Raw genomic sequence first — 16322 nt, 5'->3', positions numbered from 1 at the left:
TTCTGCCCGCCACGGCCAGTCCCGTATGCGTTGAAAGAGAAAGTGAATCGCGAAATAGACCGGCTTCCGGAAGGAAAGCGTAGCTTCCCCATAGAGTACAGCGAATGGGGAACGCCGATTGTCCCAGTAATTGAATCAAACGGCTCGGTGAGACTTTGCGGCGATGATTCGGTCACAGTCAATCCGTCGTTGGAAATCGACCATTTTCCGTTACCAAGAATCGACGAAATCATAACGACATTCCAAGGCGGAAAAGTATTTTGCGAACTAGATTTAACCGAGGCATACCGCCAAGCGCCGCTCGAGGAAAATTCAAAAAAAATTGTAGCGATATCCACGGAACGCGGTCTTTTCGGGTATAATGTGTTGCCGTACGGTGTAAGCACAGGACTCGGTTCTTTTCAGAGGCGAATGACTTTGAAACTCGCGGGAATACCAGGGATACAAGTATTCATCGATAATATCGCGTTCAAAGCTAAAAATAAGAAATTAATGTCAGAGACCTTAATGACAGTTTTGAGTCGATTGCAAGAAGAAGGTCTCAAGGTAAATCTCGGAAGATGCAAGTGGTTCAAAACATCGTTAGAAATTTTTGGGTTTAGAATCGATGAACAGGGAGTCTATCCGTTACAAAAACGGGTAGAAGCGTTATTAAAAGCACCGAGACCGGAGAACATAACCATGTTAAGATCTTTCCTGGGCAAAATCAATTACTACTCGCGATTTCTGAAAGACATGACACGGACCTTAAGCCCGCTGTACGAAAATTTAAAAAAAAGGTGTCTTGCCTGGTCTAAGAAATGCGACGAAGCATTCATCGAAATAAAGAAAAGACTAGCATCGGCGGAAGTGCTAACGCATTATCACCTGGATAGGCCGCTCATATTAACGTGCGACGCTAGCCCAGTGGGGCTGGCAGCGATATTATCTCAGAGAGGGAGCAATGGTGTCGAACGCCCGATAGCATTTGCGAGCAAAAAGCTGACGGATAGAGAAAAAAACTATCACCAACTAGACAGAGAAGGTTGAGGTATAGTTTTCGGAGTGAAGAAGTTCTACGAGTACGTATTCGCTAGAAATTTCGAATTGAGAACCGATAGTCAAGCTCCAGTCAGAATCTTAGGCCCAAAAACAGCTATACCAAAAATGGCAGAAAAAAGGCTGTAGCACTGGGCAATGTTCCTTAAAGCGTTTAACTTCAACTTAAAGAACGTCCCGGGAGAAAAGAATAGCGCGGATTTTCTATCAAGAGCACCTATTGAAGATAAGATAGAAGTGGGAAGAAAACATGCCATATTCGACGGTTCAGAGAACAGTTATTCGAATGGTATCGAGGAATCCAACTTCGCCTCGCTCGACTGGAGACGAGTGCGCAAGGACACGGGCAAGGACATAACATTATCATCCCTTTTGCGGCACATGGTGGACGGTTGGCCATCTGAAAAATCAGTTGAAGCTGAAATGAAGCTGTTCTTTCATCGAAGAAATGAAATGTCGGAGAATCGGGATGTCTTTTATGGGGATACCGACTGATTATACCGGATTCATTAACAAAAATAATTTTTTCCGAACTACAGCGAGTCACTTTGGAACGGAACGTATGAAAAAACTAGCCAGATCTTTCGTCTGGTGGCCAAACTTGGACAAACAAATTAAAGGGCTCACAACAAACTGTCTGCCATGTCTGCAAAATAGGAAAGATCCGCCGAAGGCTAGCCTGTCACCGTGGAAGTGGCCGCCAACGATTTGGCACCGCCTTCACGCGGATTTTCCAAGGCCACTCTATGGCAAAATGGTATTGATAATCGTCGACGCGTTTTCAAAGTGGCCGGCGGCATACGTAGTAAACAATCTGTCATCCGAGACGACAATGGCGGTAAACGCGACTTTTGTCCTTAACTTTCGGGTACCCGGTCACATCGTGACTGATAACGGCACGGCTTTCACGTGCGACAAGTTCAAAGATTTCTGCGCTACAATCGGTGCGAGACAGAGCTTCACCCCATCGCATTTTCCGGCGACTAATGGGGCAGCCGAGCGATTCGTTGATACTTTTAAATCACACATTAAGCGCACCGTGGAAAGTGGACACTCGTTTGACTATGCGGTGAATTTGTTTCTAATGGACTATCGTACGACGCCGCATAAAACAATGGGAGTGTCACCCGCGAAACTAGTGTTAGGCAGGGAACTGAGAAATCGTTTATCATTATTGAGGCCGAGTCCGCTAGAGGAGAGAATGGAGCGCGAACAGGAGAAACAAATTGAAAACTACGGTGGAAAGCGACAGGTAAATTTTCAAATCGGCGAGAAATGCTTAGTACGCGATTATCGCGCCGCGCCGGTAGAAAAAAATGGGTGCCGGCCATAATCCTTCGAGAATCGATGCCAGACACGACGTACGAGGTAGAAGTAGAAGGTATGAACTGGAAGCGCCACATAAACCAAATGATCGATTGTAATCGAGCATTGAGTGAGGGAGTCAGCGAAACTGATCCGCCGCAAAACAACCATGAGATACAGCCGCGGAGGTCGGAGCGGCTAGCGGCGAAGAAGGAGTAACGATAAGAGGGTTAGTGTGTAGAACAAAATAAAGACAAAAAAATAAAAAGGGGGTACGTTCAATTTAAATTGGAGAGAGATGTAGAAGCCGAGATATGGAAGGGCGATGTAGTCAAGGAGTATAAGGCGAAGTTGTCAAATGGTATCGAAAGCAAAGCATTGGCTCATTGAGTTAAGCTCTCGAGCCAGTACAAATAAAGGAACGCAACCTACCACATCGTGTGTTGTTTTCTATATTTCCTCACAAACTCCCCACCGACTCGATCCCAGAATAGAACACTCTTAGTGAGCTTCTAAATTCAAGGCACTGTAGTTTTGTCACCTTTGAATTAAGGAAGTCCACCAGTGCCTTATCTGATGACATCTTGGTTGAGCGCGGTGTTGCAGCTTTCTTGATAGATACCCTGTATTTAGTAGCTCGTGTTGGAGACGATGATGTAGTAATATCTTTTAGAACATTGGCTGCGGCGACAGATTCGGATGCGCGAAGACTTATTGAGTCGCATAAACCAATTCCGATGTATTTAGTGATGAACGAATTTCATCTGTCCTTCGTTTCTTCGTACGTTCGCTAGCTGTTTCAAACTCTTCCGTGATCGGTCGACCCATTCTTATCGAATCAGGTGATATACTTCTAGAATGACTCAGAATATTCTGAAACGAGGACCCAAACATATGATATTATTATTCCTATATATTATGTTTGTTATAACATTTATTTTATGATTCGTATCATAACTTCTCCAAGTTTTTACCTTCAAAATAACTGAAGATTCCAACCATTTTTCATTTTCACTACAGAATGATTCTAGTTTACTGTATGACGCTTTGCATCTCGATTTCACAATATTAAACATGCACAATATTAAATAAAAATTATAAAAAAAATATTAACTACACAACACCTTCTTTAGTTCGCCTTTTTTAGCTTCATCTATCTTTAAATCTTTCTCATCTTGAGCGAAGTGTTCTTCCAAGATGCCAATCTGCGTGAGTAAGTCCGCTTGAGAGTTTCCTCTTAAAATTACGAAATTTTTTTTTTGGTACATGTATTCCTCCGGATCCTGTCGAAGACATTCGTTGATCAGTTACAAAATCATGAATAAAAATATAATGAATGGCTTTTGCAACTGTTTTTTTCATTTTATGTTTTGTCGCGATACTAAATTTTGGAGATATGAAAAAACACCCGGTACATAGAAATAGAAACACCCGGTATATAGAACACGCAGGTATACCTGGACGCTTACTATTGTCGAGATGAGCCCGCCTACTGTTGTAAACCGGCTGCGTCGGGCCCTTTGCAGTTACGAGAAAAATGGCTCCGAAGCCGAGTTTGAAGGAATCCGAAGCATTTCTTTAAAAATTTCGAAACTGGACACTATTTTGCATGTACTCAAACTTCGAACAGCGCAGGATGTCTTGTGATCATAACTATTTCGATTATTTTCGATCAAGGTGTGCAAAGATCGATGCAAGTTGCAAGGGGTTTTTCGTCTCTACGTTTGAAACATGCAATTATTGAAAAAATAGGTCGTTATTGCATAAATATATTCTACATACTTCCAGGAACACCCTCCATATCGCACACAACAAATATCACCTGAATAAAAATTTCCCGACTCTCCGTATACCACATTTATTTTCGAACAGTGGCAGGTAGCATCAGCTACTGTTGCGGCGATTCACTTTGGACCACTGTGAAGTGTCAATACGTGAGTCGGCACTCTCTCGTTCTGGAAACCTTCGCAGTGATACCCCCTTTTAAACATATTTCAGAACCAACTCTCATCGCTAACTTTGTAATTTGAATTTTTGCCGACTTTTTCGGCGATTCCGACCACTGTGCGTCGCGGCGCCGTAAAGTTGTCCGGAATGGAGGCTGAATGCGGCGTAGGTACGCTCCAACACCTCGTAGGGTTATCTGAAGTAATCTGTGTAAAAAAATTTATCAGTGTATACATGTGGCCATTTGATCAACTAATAATATTGAAAAAAATGGTGATAATTGGCTAAAGAGGAGGCCTTAGCACAAAAAAGTTGATTTTTATGGAAAAAATTTCTAAATTAGGCCCAGCCAAAAATATGTTTGAAAGGGGTAAGTTCTTGGATATGAAGGTCAGAATAACAACGTAGAAAAACTTATTAACGTTTCGGTCCAAGGTGAGGGCCCTCGTCAACACGAAATATACAATTGGATCTGATAAATCAATACACCAAATAAAATTACAATCTTGAAGAAAAAACAAAAAACAGTTATATTACAAACATTATAAATAGAAATCATAATAAAAATAAACTTAAAAAATAAGGTAATCAAAAATTTTGAACCTGAGTATAATTACCTCAAGTGCAGCCTATCGAGTCATGTGCACTTATTGTAGTTGTATAACATACAGTTTAAATGTTTAAAGAAAAAAAGGTTATTCACGATAGAATTAAATAAAAGTAAAAAATAAAATACAGATGAATGGAATTTAAATTGATGAAGAGATTATTTTTGCTGCTAAGGCCATTTTTGTTAAATAAATGGCTAAACGTAAAACCCAACAGCTCATGTTCAAAGTCATACTTTGTTCAAGAGATCGAACAAATAGAGTAAATGAATATACCATGTAAAGATTGTAATAAGGTTTATATCGGACAGACGAGCAGACAAATCCATCAGAGAATCAACGAACACAAAAGGAATATACAAGACAACGAAGAACATCACACTGCTTTGATTAAGCATATGATCACTGCAGACCATAATTTCGATTATGATATGACTAGTATTTTAGAAACAGAACCGTTGTATACTCGTAGATTTTTTTGAGAAATGTGCAACATCTTATGCCATTCAAATAGCGTTAATTTGCACCAAGGCATAGAAAATCTGAGTAATGTATATACATCTCTCATTAGATGGTGACAACCTATTTCTTCTTATCGACCGTTCATTCTATCGATAAATTTTAATGAGCTTTCCTTGTCTTCTGTATTGTTTTCAGTTATGGAATTGTTGACTTTTGATTCTATCTTGCTTCTTCCTCAGTTGTTGCATGGCAGTTAACCGTTATAGTCGGTTTCAACAATTCATTTACTCTATTTGTTTGATCTCTTCAACAAAGTATGTCTTTGAATATGAGCTGTTGCGTTTTACGTATAACCATTTATTTAATAAAAATGGCTTTAGCAAACAAAATAATCTCTTCATAAATTTAAATTCCATTTATCTTTATTTTATTTTTTACTTTTATTTAATTGTATCGTGAATAACATTTTTTTCTTCAAACATTTGAACTGTATGTTATACAAATACAATAAGTGCACATGACTCGATAGGCTGCACATGAGGTAATTATAGTCATGTACAAAATTTTTGGTTACCTTATTATTTAAGTTTATTTTTATTATGATTTCTATTTATAATGTTTGTAATGTTTCTTCAAGTTTGTAATTTTATTTGGTATATTGATGGAACAGATCCAATTATATATTTTGTCTTGAGGAGGGCCCTCATCTTGGGCCGAAACATCAACAAGTTTTTCTACATTATTATTCTGACCTTCATATCCAAGAACTTACCCCTTTTAACACATAGAGGTCAAGAACTAATCAAAAATGTGTTTATTTGAATAATTTTCAGTCAACCTTAGGTTCATCAATTGAACATGAGTATCATAAAAATGTGTGCCAAAGATGAGCTGGGCCGGTCAAGTAGCTTTTGAGTAGGGCTATACATTTAAACCGGTTAAGCCGGTTAAAAAAGTTAACCAGGTTAACTAATTAGCTAACCATCAGCTTACCCGGTTAACTTAAATTAGCTAAGCTAATAAGCTAATCAGCTAATTTTTTAACTATCTAAAAGTTTAATTAATTTTTCGACCAATCACTTTATCAACAAACTTAATTGTTATTGTAAGATTTATTTAAGACCATTTTTAAATTTAGCGCCAAGAGTTTGTGTGAATATTTTGAAAATTTTTAGTTCAATATTTGGCCGATAGGCGGTAAGGCTAGTAATTCATTGTTTACGATCATCTGCTTCTGTTTGTATACACAAACTATTTGTTGATAAACACACTTGAACATAAAAAATATTGAGTCAAATTGTTATTTATTATGGCTCCGATATGGAAACATTTTGTTCAACTTACAAATGGATATGCGAAGTGCAAATATTGTGAAGTTCAGTATAATGTTAAAAAAACTACTTCATCTTTGCGATACCACATAAAGAATAAGCATCCTGACAAAGACCAAGCAGCTACTTTAATCAACGAAGGTAATTCTGAGTCTCAGTACGTAAATTCACAATTTCTGTGTTTTTTTTTATTACTGTAAATGGAATGTTTTTAATTTTTATAAGATAATAAGTATTTTTATTTTGATTCACCACTGTTATCAATAATTAACCTAAAATTCATGAATGTAATAGATCCGAAGATGAAATTGAATTGAATTCTACTGGAAATAAACGAAGAAGACTAACTACAGAAAATCCAGACCCTAAACCAGGTTCAAGCACTGAAAATAATCATGAGAAGCGGCGCAAATTACCTACTAGAAAATATTATACTCGCAACGTGAGTAATTTTGTTGAAGAATCAAGTTGATTGTCAAAATTCTATATATTTTGTCAATTTGCGATATTGATTTATGTATTTATAAATTATATCAAGTCCAATAATATTTTTTTCCTTGTTTTTCTTATAGAATCCCAAGTCTGAAGCTATTACTATTTCATTGGTCCAGATTATCGCTATGGATATGCTTCCACTATCGTTTGCCGAAGGACCTGGAATCGAGCAATTTCTAAGGACTGTTTGTCCTGAGTATACTAAACCAAGCGTATCAGTTATCAGGAATCGTCTGCAAGGCATTTATGACGTTGTTCGGAACAAATTGATTTCGACTCTGAACAATTTTCCAAATATTTCGATTACAACCGATGGTTGGTCTTCACGTGCCAATGATTCATTTGTCATAATCACTGCACACGCGATTGATGACCAATGGAACCTCCGTTCATTTACGCTGGATACATTAGAAATGTCTGAAAGTTACACTGCGAAAAATACTTACAATCATTTAAAAGAAGGACTGTCGAGTTGGAATGTATATGAAAAAGTTATAGCTGTTGTCCACGATAATGCACCTTATATGGTTGCTGCCATACGTGATTATTGGAGCAATGATAGTGAAATAGATGTGAGCGTTCGCTGTTTCTGTCATTCCCTACAATGTGTCGTTGAAAGGGCTTTAAAAGATGAAGTTTTATCTGATTGTTTACGAAAAATTTCTGCTCTAGTTGGGCATTTTAAGTACTCAAATAAAGCGAGTACAGCTCTAACTTATGCTAAAAAAAAATTACGTTTGCCAAATCATCGTTTAATAAGTCACTGCCGTACTCACTGGAATTCAGCTTTCGCAATGATTGGACGTTTTATAGAACAACGTGATGCAATAACATCTGTTTTGTTAGATAAAGAAGTGACAACTGCTGAATCAATGAAAAAATTGCTCTTGAGCAATGATGATTGGGATTATATAGCTGATGTTAAAAAGATCTTAGAACCTTTCGATGTTGCTACAAGAATAATGTCTTCAGAATCACAATCAACAATTGCGATGGTGCGACCAACCGCTCAGTCAATTGTTAAAAAATTTTTACAGCCGAAAGATGATCAGCCGAAAGATGAAAGACAGCGAAGAGATTCACTTGTTGAAGGATATATTGGAAGACGAGTTAAGAACTAGGTTCTTAAAAACTACAAGTGTTGCTGTATGTGGGCTTGCATGCTACTTAGATCCACGGTATTTATTTCATTCACATTTAATTTGAAATCAATGAAAAGTCTTACACCCTTACGTGCGTACAAAGTCGTTCTTGTTTCAACAAATTTTATTTTATAATATTTCCACTATATTAATTAACTATAGTCAATTGTACTTTATATTTCAGGTATAAAGACTTACGTGATGAATCTCAACCGTATCGACAAAAAGTTAAAGATGCCTTATTAGAAATAATATCAGTTGAGAATACGCATCATGAATTTCAAACTTCGGCCAAAGATCAAAGAGAAAAAGACTTGGAGTACCTCTTCGATCCTGAACGAGGTTTATCAAGGGACCTTGAGCGAACACTAAGTTTTGAAAATAAGACTGCTATTGAAAAAGAAATCGACAAGTATGACAGAGAGTTAACTATCCCAAAAGGAGATAATCCTCTGCTGTGGTGGAACTCTAAGCGTCATAAGTACCCAATTTTAGCTACATATGCAAGAAGATATTTGGGCATCCCATCCTCGAGTACACCATCCGAACGAGTATTTTCAACAGCAGGAAATGTTATTTCCACTAAAAGGAGTTGTTTATTACCAGATAACGCTAATTTATTAATATTTTTATATCAAAATCGTGAAATGATAGAAGAAACTGATTAAAAGATGTTGATAGACAATCAGTTATGTTAATTTAATATTAATTCAAATTGTTTATATTAGACATTAAGTAATAAATTGATCTTAAATGAGCACCGTTCAATTTTATTGAATTTAGAATTGAATTTCACCATCGCGCCACAATTGTAATTATATATACATATACCATATGGACAGCTCTGTTCATACGTAAAAAAAAAGTTACGTTAAATCCACGCAGGGTGACTATAAAGCCCTTATATTCCCGCTGCGTGGATTTAATGCGGCTTTTTTACGTGTGAATAGTCACTCCTATATCATATATACATGTATCTTTGAAAATTAATTTAACTTTTAGCCGGTCAAAAATTAGCTGATTAGCTTATTAGCTTAGCTAATTTCAGTTAACCGGTTAAAAAATTAGCTAATTAGCTTAGCTAATTTGGGTTAACCGGCTAAGCTGATGGTTAGCTAATTAGTTAACCTGGTTAACTTTTTTAACCAGCTTAACCGGTTTAAATGTATAGCCCTACTTTTGAGTAATCGTGTACACCAACATTTAATTCCCAGACAAAAAAGTTTCGAGATATTTGCGTTTAAAGTTTCAGCAAGCGTACGTTTCGGCACGTATGATCCTGTGACTTACCGACAAGTCAGCTATTCCAGCACCATACATTAGTTATTTAGCTTCCTTATAATACTCATATTGACCATCCATCTCCTCTCTGCGTGATTTACGGGCCTCTTCTATTGCCAAGGAGCTGTGCGTCTCTTGCCACGCGATTGGTTACCGATCAGAGTTGAAAGGCTCTCGGGACGTCGTTCTTTAGAATTGACCAAAATCACTAACTGCATCGAATTCTACAGGTTTCAAATTATAAATTTGGGCAATAAGAAATGCATTTTTGAATCCTGTTTAGGGAATGCCCCCTTCAAGAACGGAGTACATAAGAGTCTGTAAACCTCATGAGAAGTTCGCAAAGTTCTACAGACATTATTTCCTGATATTTATATGTCTGGTTACAGTGCACACATATCACACAAGTTAACACAAAGACAAGCAAAACGCCCCCACCATTTAGAACAGAAGTCTGATAAGGATAAACCCAAGTATTGGGTCTGTGGCTGAGTTTTTTCGGAATACCGGTATCGAGAACTTGTGACTTGTCCGTAACTTGATGAATGGCTGGTCCTCGTTGAACGTAAGTAGTAATACGAGCAGAGTTCTGCTCTCAGATGCCGATACGGAGATTTTACCGAAATTTCAGCTGGTTCATAGCTCAGACACAAATCCTTTTTTTCGTGTAAAGATAATCCCCACTTTAGTGGACTTTACTGATCATCAGAAAAATATCTGCCGCATTGCGTTTTACTTTACCATAGTTTTTGTCGATCATCGATAAAGTCGACAAAAGTGGGGATTACACTTACCCGAATAATGGGTTTGTGCCTGAGTTGCGAAGCAGCTGAAGTGTTAGTAAAATCTCATTATCCGGATCTATATGCAGAACTCTCCTAGTGTTGCTACTAACGCGAATTGTGGCTCGGCTGTTTGGCTGAAGATAAATTATATTACCCCTTCAATAATAATCTCTTTCTTTTCAGGCGGCTCAAGGAGCTGTACGTCTTGAAGGTGACGTAATAACAGCAAATGGCTCGATCCTCTCAGGACAAATCGGCAACCAAGGAGACACAATTTCACTGGATGACAACGCATCCGTTTGTAGCTGCCGCTGCAGTGGTTTTTACAAAAAGAGACGAAGACAACGTTTCACCGTGCGTCGTTCACCGGGTAAAATATCCCACTTGCTGCCAATGCAGCAATTACCGGCTCTTCACGTTCAGGCAGAGCATTGTCCACCACCGTTAACACCACTGCTCCAAATACCACCATTGTATCAACACAGAGCCAGTATCTGACGATCTTCGTCAATTGAAAAAAGACTTCCATTCCTTGCGATCTATGAATCGTATCAATATCGTCGTGCTTCTCTTTAGGAATATCGAAATGGACGTTTGCCCAAGTACAACTGTGGCTGATTGGACTCACAAAATGAAGGGTGACAATCTTGGATGTGTCTAGTAAGAAGTGCTGGAATGATACAGTGTTCAAATATCAGCTGTTTTTCATCTAAGTTTTAAAATTTGTTATAATATTTTTTCAAATGTACGATGAATTGATTCATGTATCTGAAGTACACTGCCATGCAACTAGTGTTACAAGAACTGAATCAAGAACTAACATAACAAAGGCTTCCAATAATCAGAAAGCTTGAATGAGGTGTAGGAATACAATGAAAGAAAGAACACATGGACCATCATTTACGCGTAAGCGTCATACAAAAACTAAATAGAAAAAGTTTTCAATACAGACTTGCGAAATGAAGAATTTCAATAATCATCAAACATCATTAACATTCGACATAACCAACAAAACGCATGGGATATATACTTTAATGTTGAAATTTTACAATATATTTACAAAGACGACGTTTATTGTTCATTCTAGCAATCTTAGCATTCGATTTTTGACTAATTTATTCAAAATTTGTCATTGCGCTGTCATTGCAATTTTACCCACCAAACTAAGTTTTCATGCCAGCACGTTCAGTGTAATAGGAGCTTCTTATTTTCCTGATCTTTTCCGCGCCTACGCTTCAATCAAGTATGATAATACGTAGACGTTTATTCTCCGTAAGGTAAAAAATCAATTCATCAAATATGCAAAAAATTTTGATAGCAAGAGTTTTAGATGTGGAAAAATTCTGACTTATTGTTAGAAAGCGCTAACTATAGTATATCAATTCGGATCTTCCACTGTTCTCAAATCTTCATAATTTCCTGAACCAGAACTATGAAATATTTTTCATCCAAAAATAATTGATATCTGATTCATATTAAGACTACATTAAAGCTTCAAAATTTAAAAAAATTAACAAATACTGAACAAACGGGTAAGCGTTGCTTGCATTTGGAAATATCGTCTGCACTACTCTTCAAGAATCATAGATGAGACCAAAATTATAGGTGTAATCTGTTTTTATCTTCTTGCACAATTATACATAACTATAAATTCCCACATCTCCTATACACTGTAGGGTATATATGCACCCTCGATGAGTAAACTAACTATATTTTAATGTTTAGAAAATGCTTTATATATTATTTCAAAGGCTTCCCATATTCTCATTATATCTACAGTGGTGTGAAAATATATAAAACACAATCGTATAGAATATACATATATACGTCAGGGTTATTTTATTTCTTCTACTCTTACCACCTTCGGGAAAATGGAACAGCAGAATGTATGTTGCTCTATTAAACCGCATATCATCGTCTAACCGTCATACAGTATAAGTCAGTCAAATAAATGATATTTAGGGCCTGCAATTTGAATAATTCCTGAGTTCACTAAAAGATATTGATCATGTTTAGGACGTCGTACATAAAAAGGATCTTGTTGTTGAGATTGTAACCTAGAACATTTTTGAAAAAACAAAAAAATTGAAGTGGTGGCCATATATATGGCCATTTTGTCCGTCTTTGGTGACCTTTAGTGCAAGCAATGCGAAATGACGGATACAAAGCAGAATGCATTGGCCTAATCTCGGAGAACACCGAATTTTCTATAGAAAAATCACTAACTAAACCTTTGGTCTAATCATTACATTGAGATGAAACAACTTTCGATCGCTTCCAACCTTCAACAATTCGATTTCCGACCTTCTGCCGAACATGCGAACAATACACAGATGAAAAAAAAGCTTTCTCGCGAAGCTTAACATTGACCGATCAGTTTTTTTAGATTCCTCTTCCTGATATGTATGGTTTTGCTACAAGAATGTCTCATCATTTTCTTCAGTAGACACCGTCGTTTATAAGTTGTTATGAAGAGTTGGGACAAGCAAATGCTTTCGAATTTTGATTTCATGATCTTTCTTTTTCGAACCCTTTAACGACTACAAAAAATTCCTCTAGTCCAAAATTGATATTGTAAATACTTAAATTTTTTTGAAAAACACAATTGTAATAAGCAAATATTACAAATATCATCACTTCATTTCCTTGTAAACACTACATTGCAAGGAAAAAATATTTGACCTGCAATCATCTTGAGCATGTAACAAAATCGATTTCAACGTCAATTCATTGTTTGTAATTACTTGAATAACAATGTACTAAGACGGAAATAGGAGAAAAAACGATGTGAAATTAGAGTTCAACAATATTTCGTATCAGAATTGTCTGTAAGTTGTACTACAATACTGATGCATGCATCGATGTAGTCACTACAGGTCGAAATTTTCTAGAATTGTTTATAAAACGTTAAAGACAATTATAACGTGTAGTAACCACATAAGTAAAAATTTCCACCACTTAAAACTTTTTATCCGTGGCTCTTTTTAACAGTTTTCTGCAACCGTTTGCCCCCATCACGACAAATATGTCATTATCCTAGGCTGTAACCTACAATTCATTGAATTTTCAATCTTATTTTGTATATTCTTCCGAAAAACGTGTCAATGTAAGTATTAAAACAAATTTTGTAGTACATAATACTAAAATACGCAATTTTTTTGATTACACCAGCCCACAAAGAAAAAATGAGGTCTGTACATTCTAACAGACCCACCTACCTTTATGTATTTTGACGCGCTGAATCCGAATCTGAGGTACGTTTGGTCCGTATACCCTCAAAATTTTGGGAAAAGTGCAGAAAACTGTAAAAAATGGAAAAAACTGCAGTATTGGTGATAAAAAAAATTTCTAAATATAAATCATTTAAGTTTTACAAGTGCTTCGATCCGCTGAGTATAAATCTGAAGTTTATTTTGCTTGTAGGCCCTTAAAAATATAAATAAATTGCAAAAAACCCCTAAACATTGCTATAAATTGTATTTACAGTAGTAAAAAAATTGGTTAAACATAATTAAATTTATTTCTCACTTATTGTGATGCACTAAATCCAATTAAAAAATCTGTTAATGTGAATCAATCAGAAAGTTACCAGAAATCGTTTAAAAAAGCATAGAAAGATAAGGTCAGGAACGAGCTTTATCGATATCAAGGGAAGTGGAATGTCAACATGATGGCAGATTTTTGCTGGACGCTGAAGAGAGAATTACCGAAGGACAATAAAAAACGAGAGAGAATCCCGTTGCGTAGGTCATTTGCTGACAAAAGAGTTCGACAGAAACGAAGAACAGCTTGAAATGAGTAAAGCTCGTTCCTTACCTTATCTTTCTATGCTTTTTTGTACGATTTTTGGTGAATTTCTAACTGATTTACATAAACAGATTTTTTATTTGGATTTAGTGCATCACAATATGTGAGAAATAAATTTAATCATGTTTAATCCATTTTTTTGTTACTGTAAATACAATTTATAGCAATTTTTAGGGATTTTTTGCAATTTATTTATATTCTTAGGGGCCTACAGGCAAAATAAACTTTAGATTTATACTCAGCGGATCGCATCACATGCAAAACTCATATGATTTATATTTAGAAATTTTTTTTCATCATCAAACTTGCAGTTTTTTTCCATTTTTTACGGGCTTTTGCACTTTTCTCAAAATTTTGAGGGTGTACGGACCAAACGGACCTCAGATTCGGATTCAGCGCGTCAAAATACATAAAGGTAGGTGGGTCTGTTCAAATGTACAAACCACTTTTTTTTTGCCGGCCGGTGTTATATTTACTTTTTTAGACAAAATCAGGCCACGTTTGCGACAACCATAGATGCGAACTTTCCTTCGAGTATGCTAACGATATAGATTCAGACATACAAACAAACAGAATCATTTCGATTTTGTACTTTCTTCAAAAAAATTTATATTTTTGTCATCATAAACCAACCATGTATTGATTTTGTGACTTTTAAAATATGCCATATGCCAAACACCCTTAAAAAGTCTTTCATTGTCCATAATGTTTAAGAAATATTTTTTTCCTTAAAGTACAACACTTTAACTGCGGTGTAAAAGAAATTAATCATTTTCATCAAATAGAAAAAAAGGGTAATTTTTTCACGAAATTACGATTTTTTAACATCTTTGTTATGATTTTGCTGCATTTTCACTATGCCAATATAATTTCTCGCGTTTGAAACTATTGCCATTAGATTTTTGAAAAATCGCACCCCTAAAAACATTGTTTTCGGATACTTTTGCATTATTTATACATGATTAAGAGTACTTCGAAAATGTAAAATCCCAAATCGCAATATAACATGGTTAGGATGAGTGCTTAATAAAGGTGTGTAGGTTGATACGGGTCGCTGATCAACAAGAAATAAGGCAGAAATGTTTCAAGTGAAGAGAAAATTTTTACTCCTATTTTTCTATTGTTAAAAACTGCGAGAAACGTTTTTGCCATTAGTTTACCTGCAAATAACTTCAGTTCGGTTGCATTTAGGATGAAAATTGAAGAAATTCAATAACATCTTATTACGATTAATAGATCAAAGGAGACATCCGATTTAAGAAAACACTAAATTGATGAAAAAAAAAAATAAATAAATAATCAGCTAAAGACAAAATATCGAGATAATATTTATCGCCAGCGAGAATTCTTTTCTTCCATATTTTCGATTGCATAGATAGAATTGATCATTTTTTCAGTCATCATTACCATATTGGAGAGGAACTTAACAATCAAGGCATATTTTCGGAAATTTCCCAAAACTATGCGTTTTCGATATCTTTTTTCAGCCAGCACTTACCGTTGAAGTGAGATAGGTGATGTTACTGATCTTTAGAATACAAATTAAGTGCTCTACAAGATTGATCATGTGCATATTTGCTCCATATCTAACCATTTCTGCAGCGTTTGCAGTGTAAGTACCTGCGATGACAAAAGATGATCATTTTCGAATGTCATGAAAGTATTTTCATAAACTTACTGGGTTACAACCTCAAAAATTAAGAACCATAGCATATACGTTATCCTCATCATGACACATGTTTTTAAGAACTATAGAATCACTTGAAATTAAAATGCTTATTGGACTGGCTTAATACTTGTTTACTATTCTTCCAACATTTCTTATAGTTCGAGCTTCCATCTTGAGCTTTTGCCAAAGAACAAACCTGGTCATCTTTATCTCCATTACATTAATCACACCCAATTTCAATGCAATTTGGGACAGAAAAAGATTCGATTAAAAAGTCAGGCTACTCGTTACGATTATGATGTACAAACGAGCGCAAGACATTAACGAAAATGGGGAAAAATTAGGATTTGTATATAAATTATTGACACATAATTAGATTATAGATCTTATAAGGCATTCCAATTCGTGTAATACGTATATGTTATACAGATACACCACACACATGGACACGT

At 36.0% G+C, this 16322-nt stretch overlaps 1 protein-coding gene across 5 annotated transcripts in view; it reads left to right on the top strand.

The window, feature by feature from the left end:
* The window catches only part of LOC124292641 (two pore potassium channel protein sup-9-like), a 1036556-nt gene extending 1021998 nt beyond the window's left edge, over window positions 1-14558 (top strand). For all 5 annotated transcript variants that reach the window (XM_046729986.1, XM_046729984.1, XM_046729983.1 and 2 more), the window contains one exon: window positions 10578-14558. In XM_046729986.1, coding sequence (XP_046585942.1) covers window positions 10578-10892 — 315 coding nt within the window. In that variant the 3' untranslated portion in view covers window positions 10893-14558. The remainder of the gene's footprint in view (window positions 1-10577) is intronic.
* Window positions 14559-16322: the final 1764 nt, after the last annotated feature.

Source organism: Neodiprion lecontei, chromosome 1 (assembly GCF_021901455.1).
Source record: "Neodiprion lecontei isolate iyNeoLeco1 chromosome 1, iyNeoLeco1.1, whole genome shotgun sequence".
Classification (NCBI taxonomy): Eukaryota; Metazoa; Arthropoda; class Insecta; order Hymenoptera; family Diprionidae; genus Neodiprion; species Neodiprion lecontei.
Note: the sequence above shows the minus strand (reverse complement) of the source record. Positions and strands in the feature narration are given on the sequence as shown.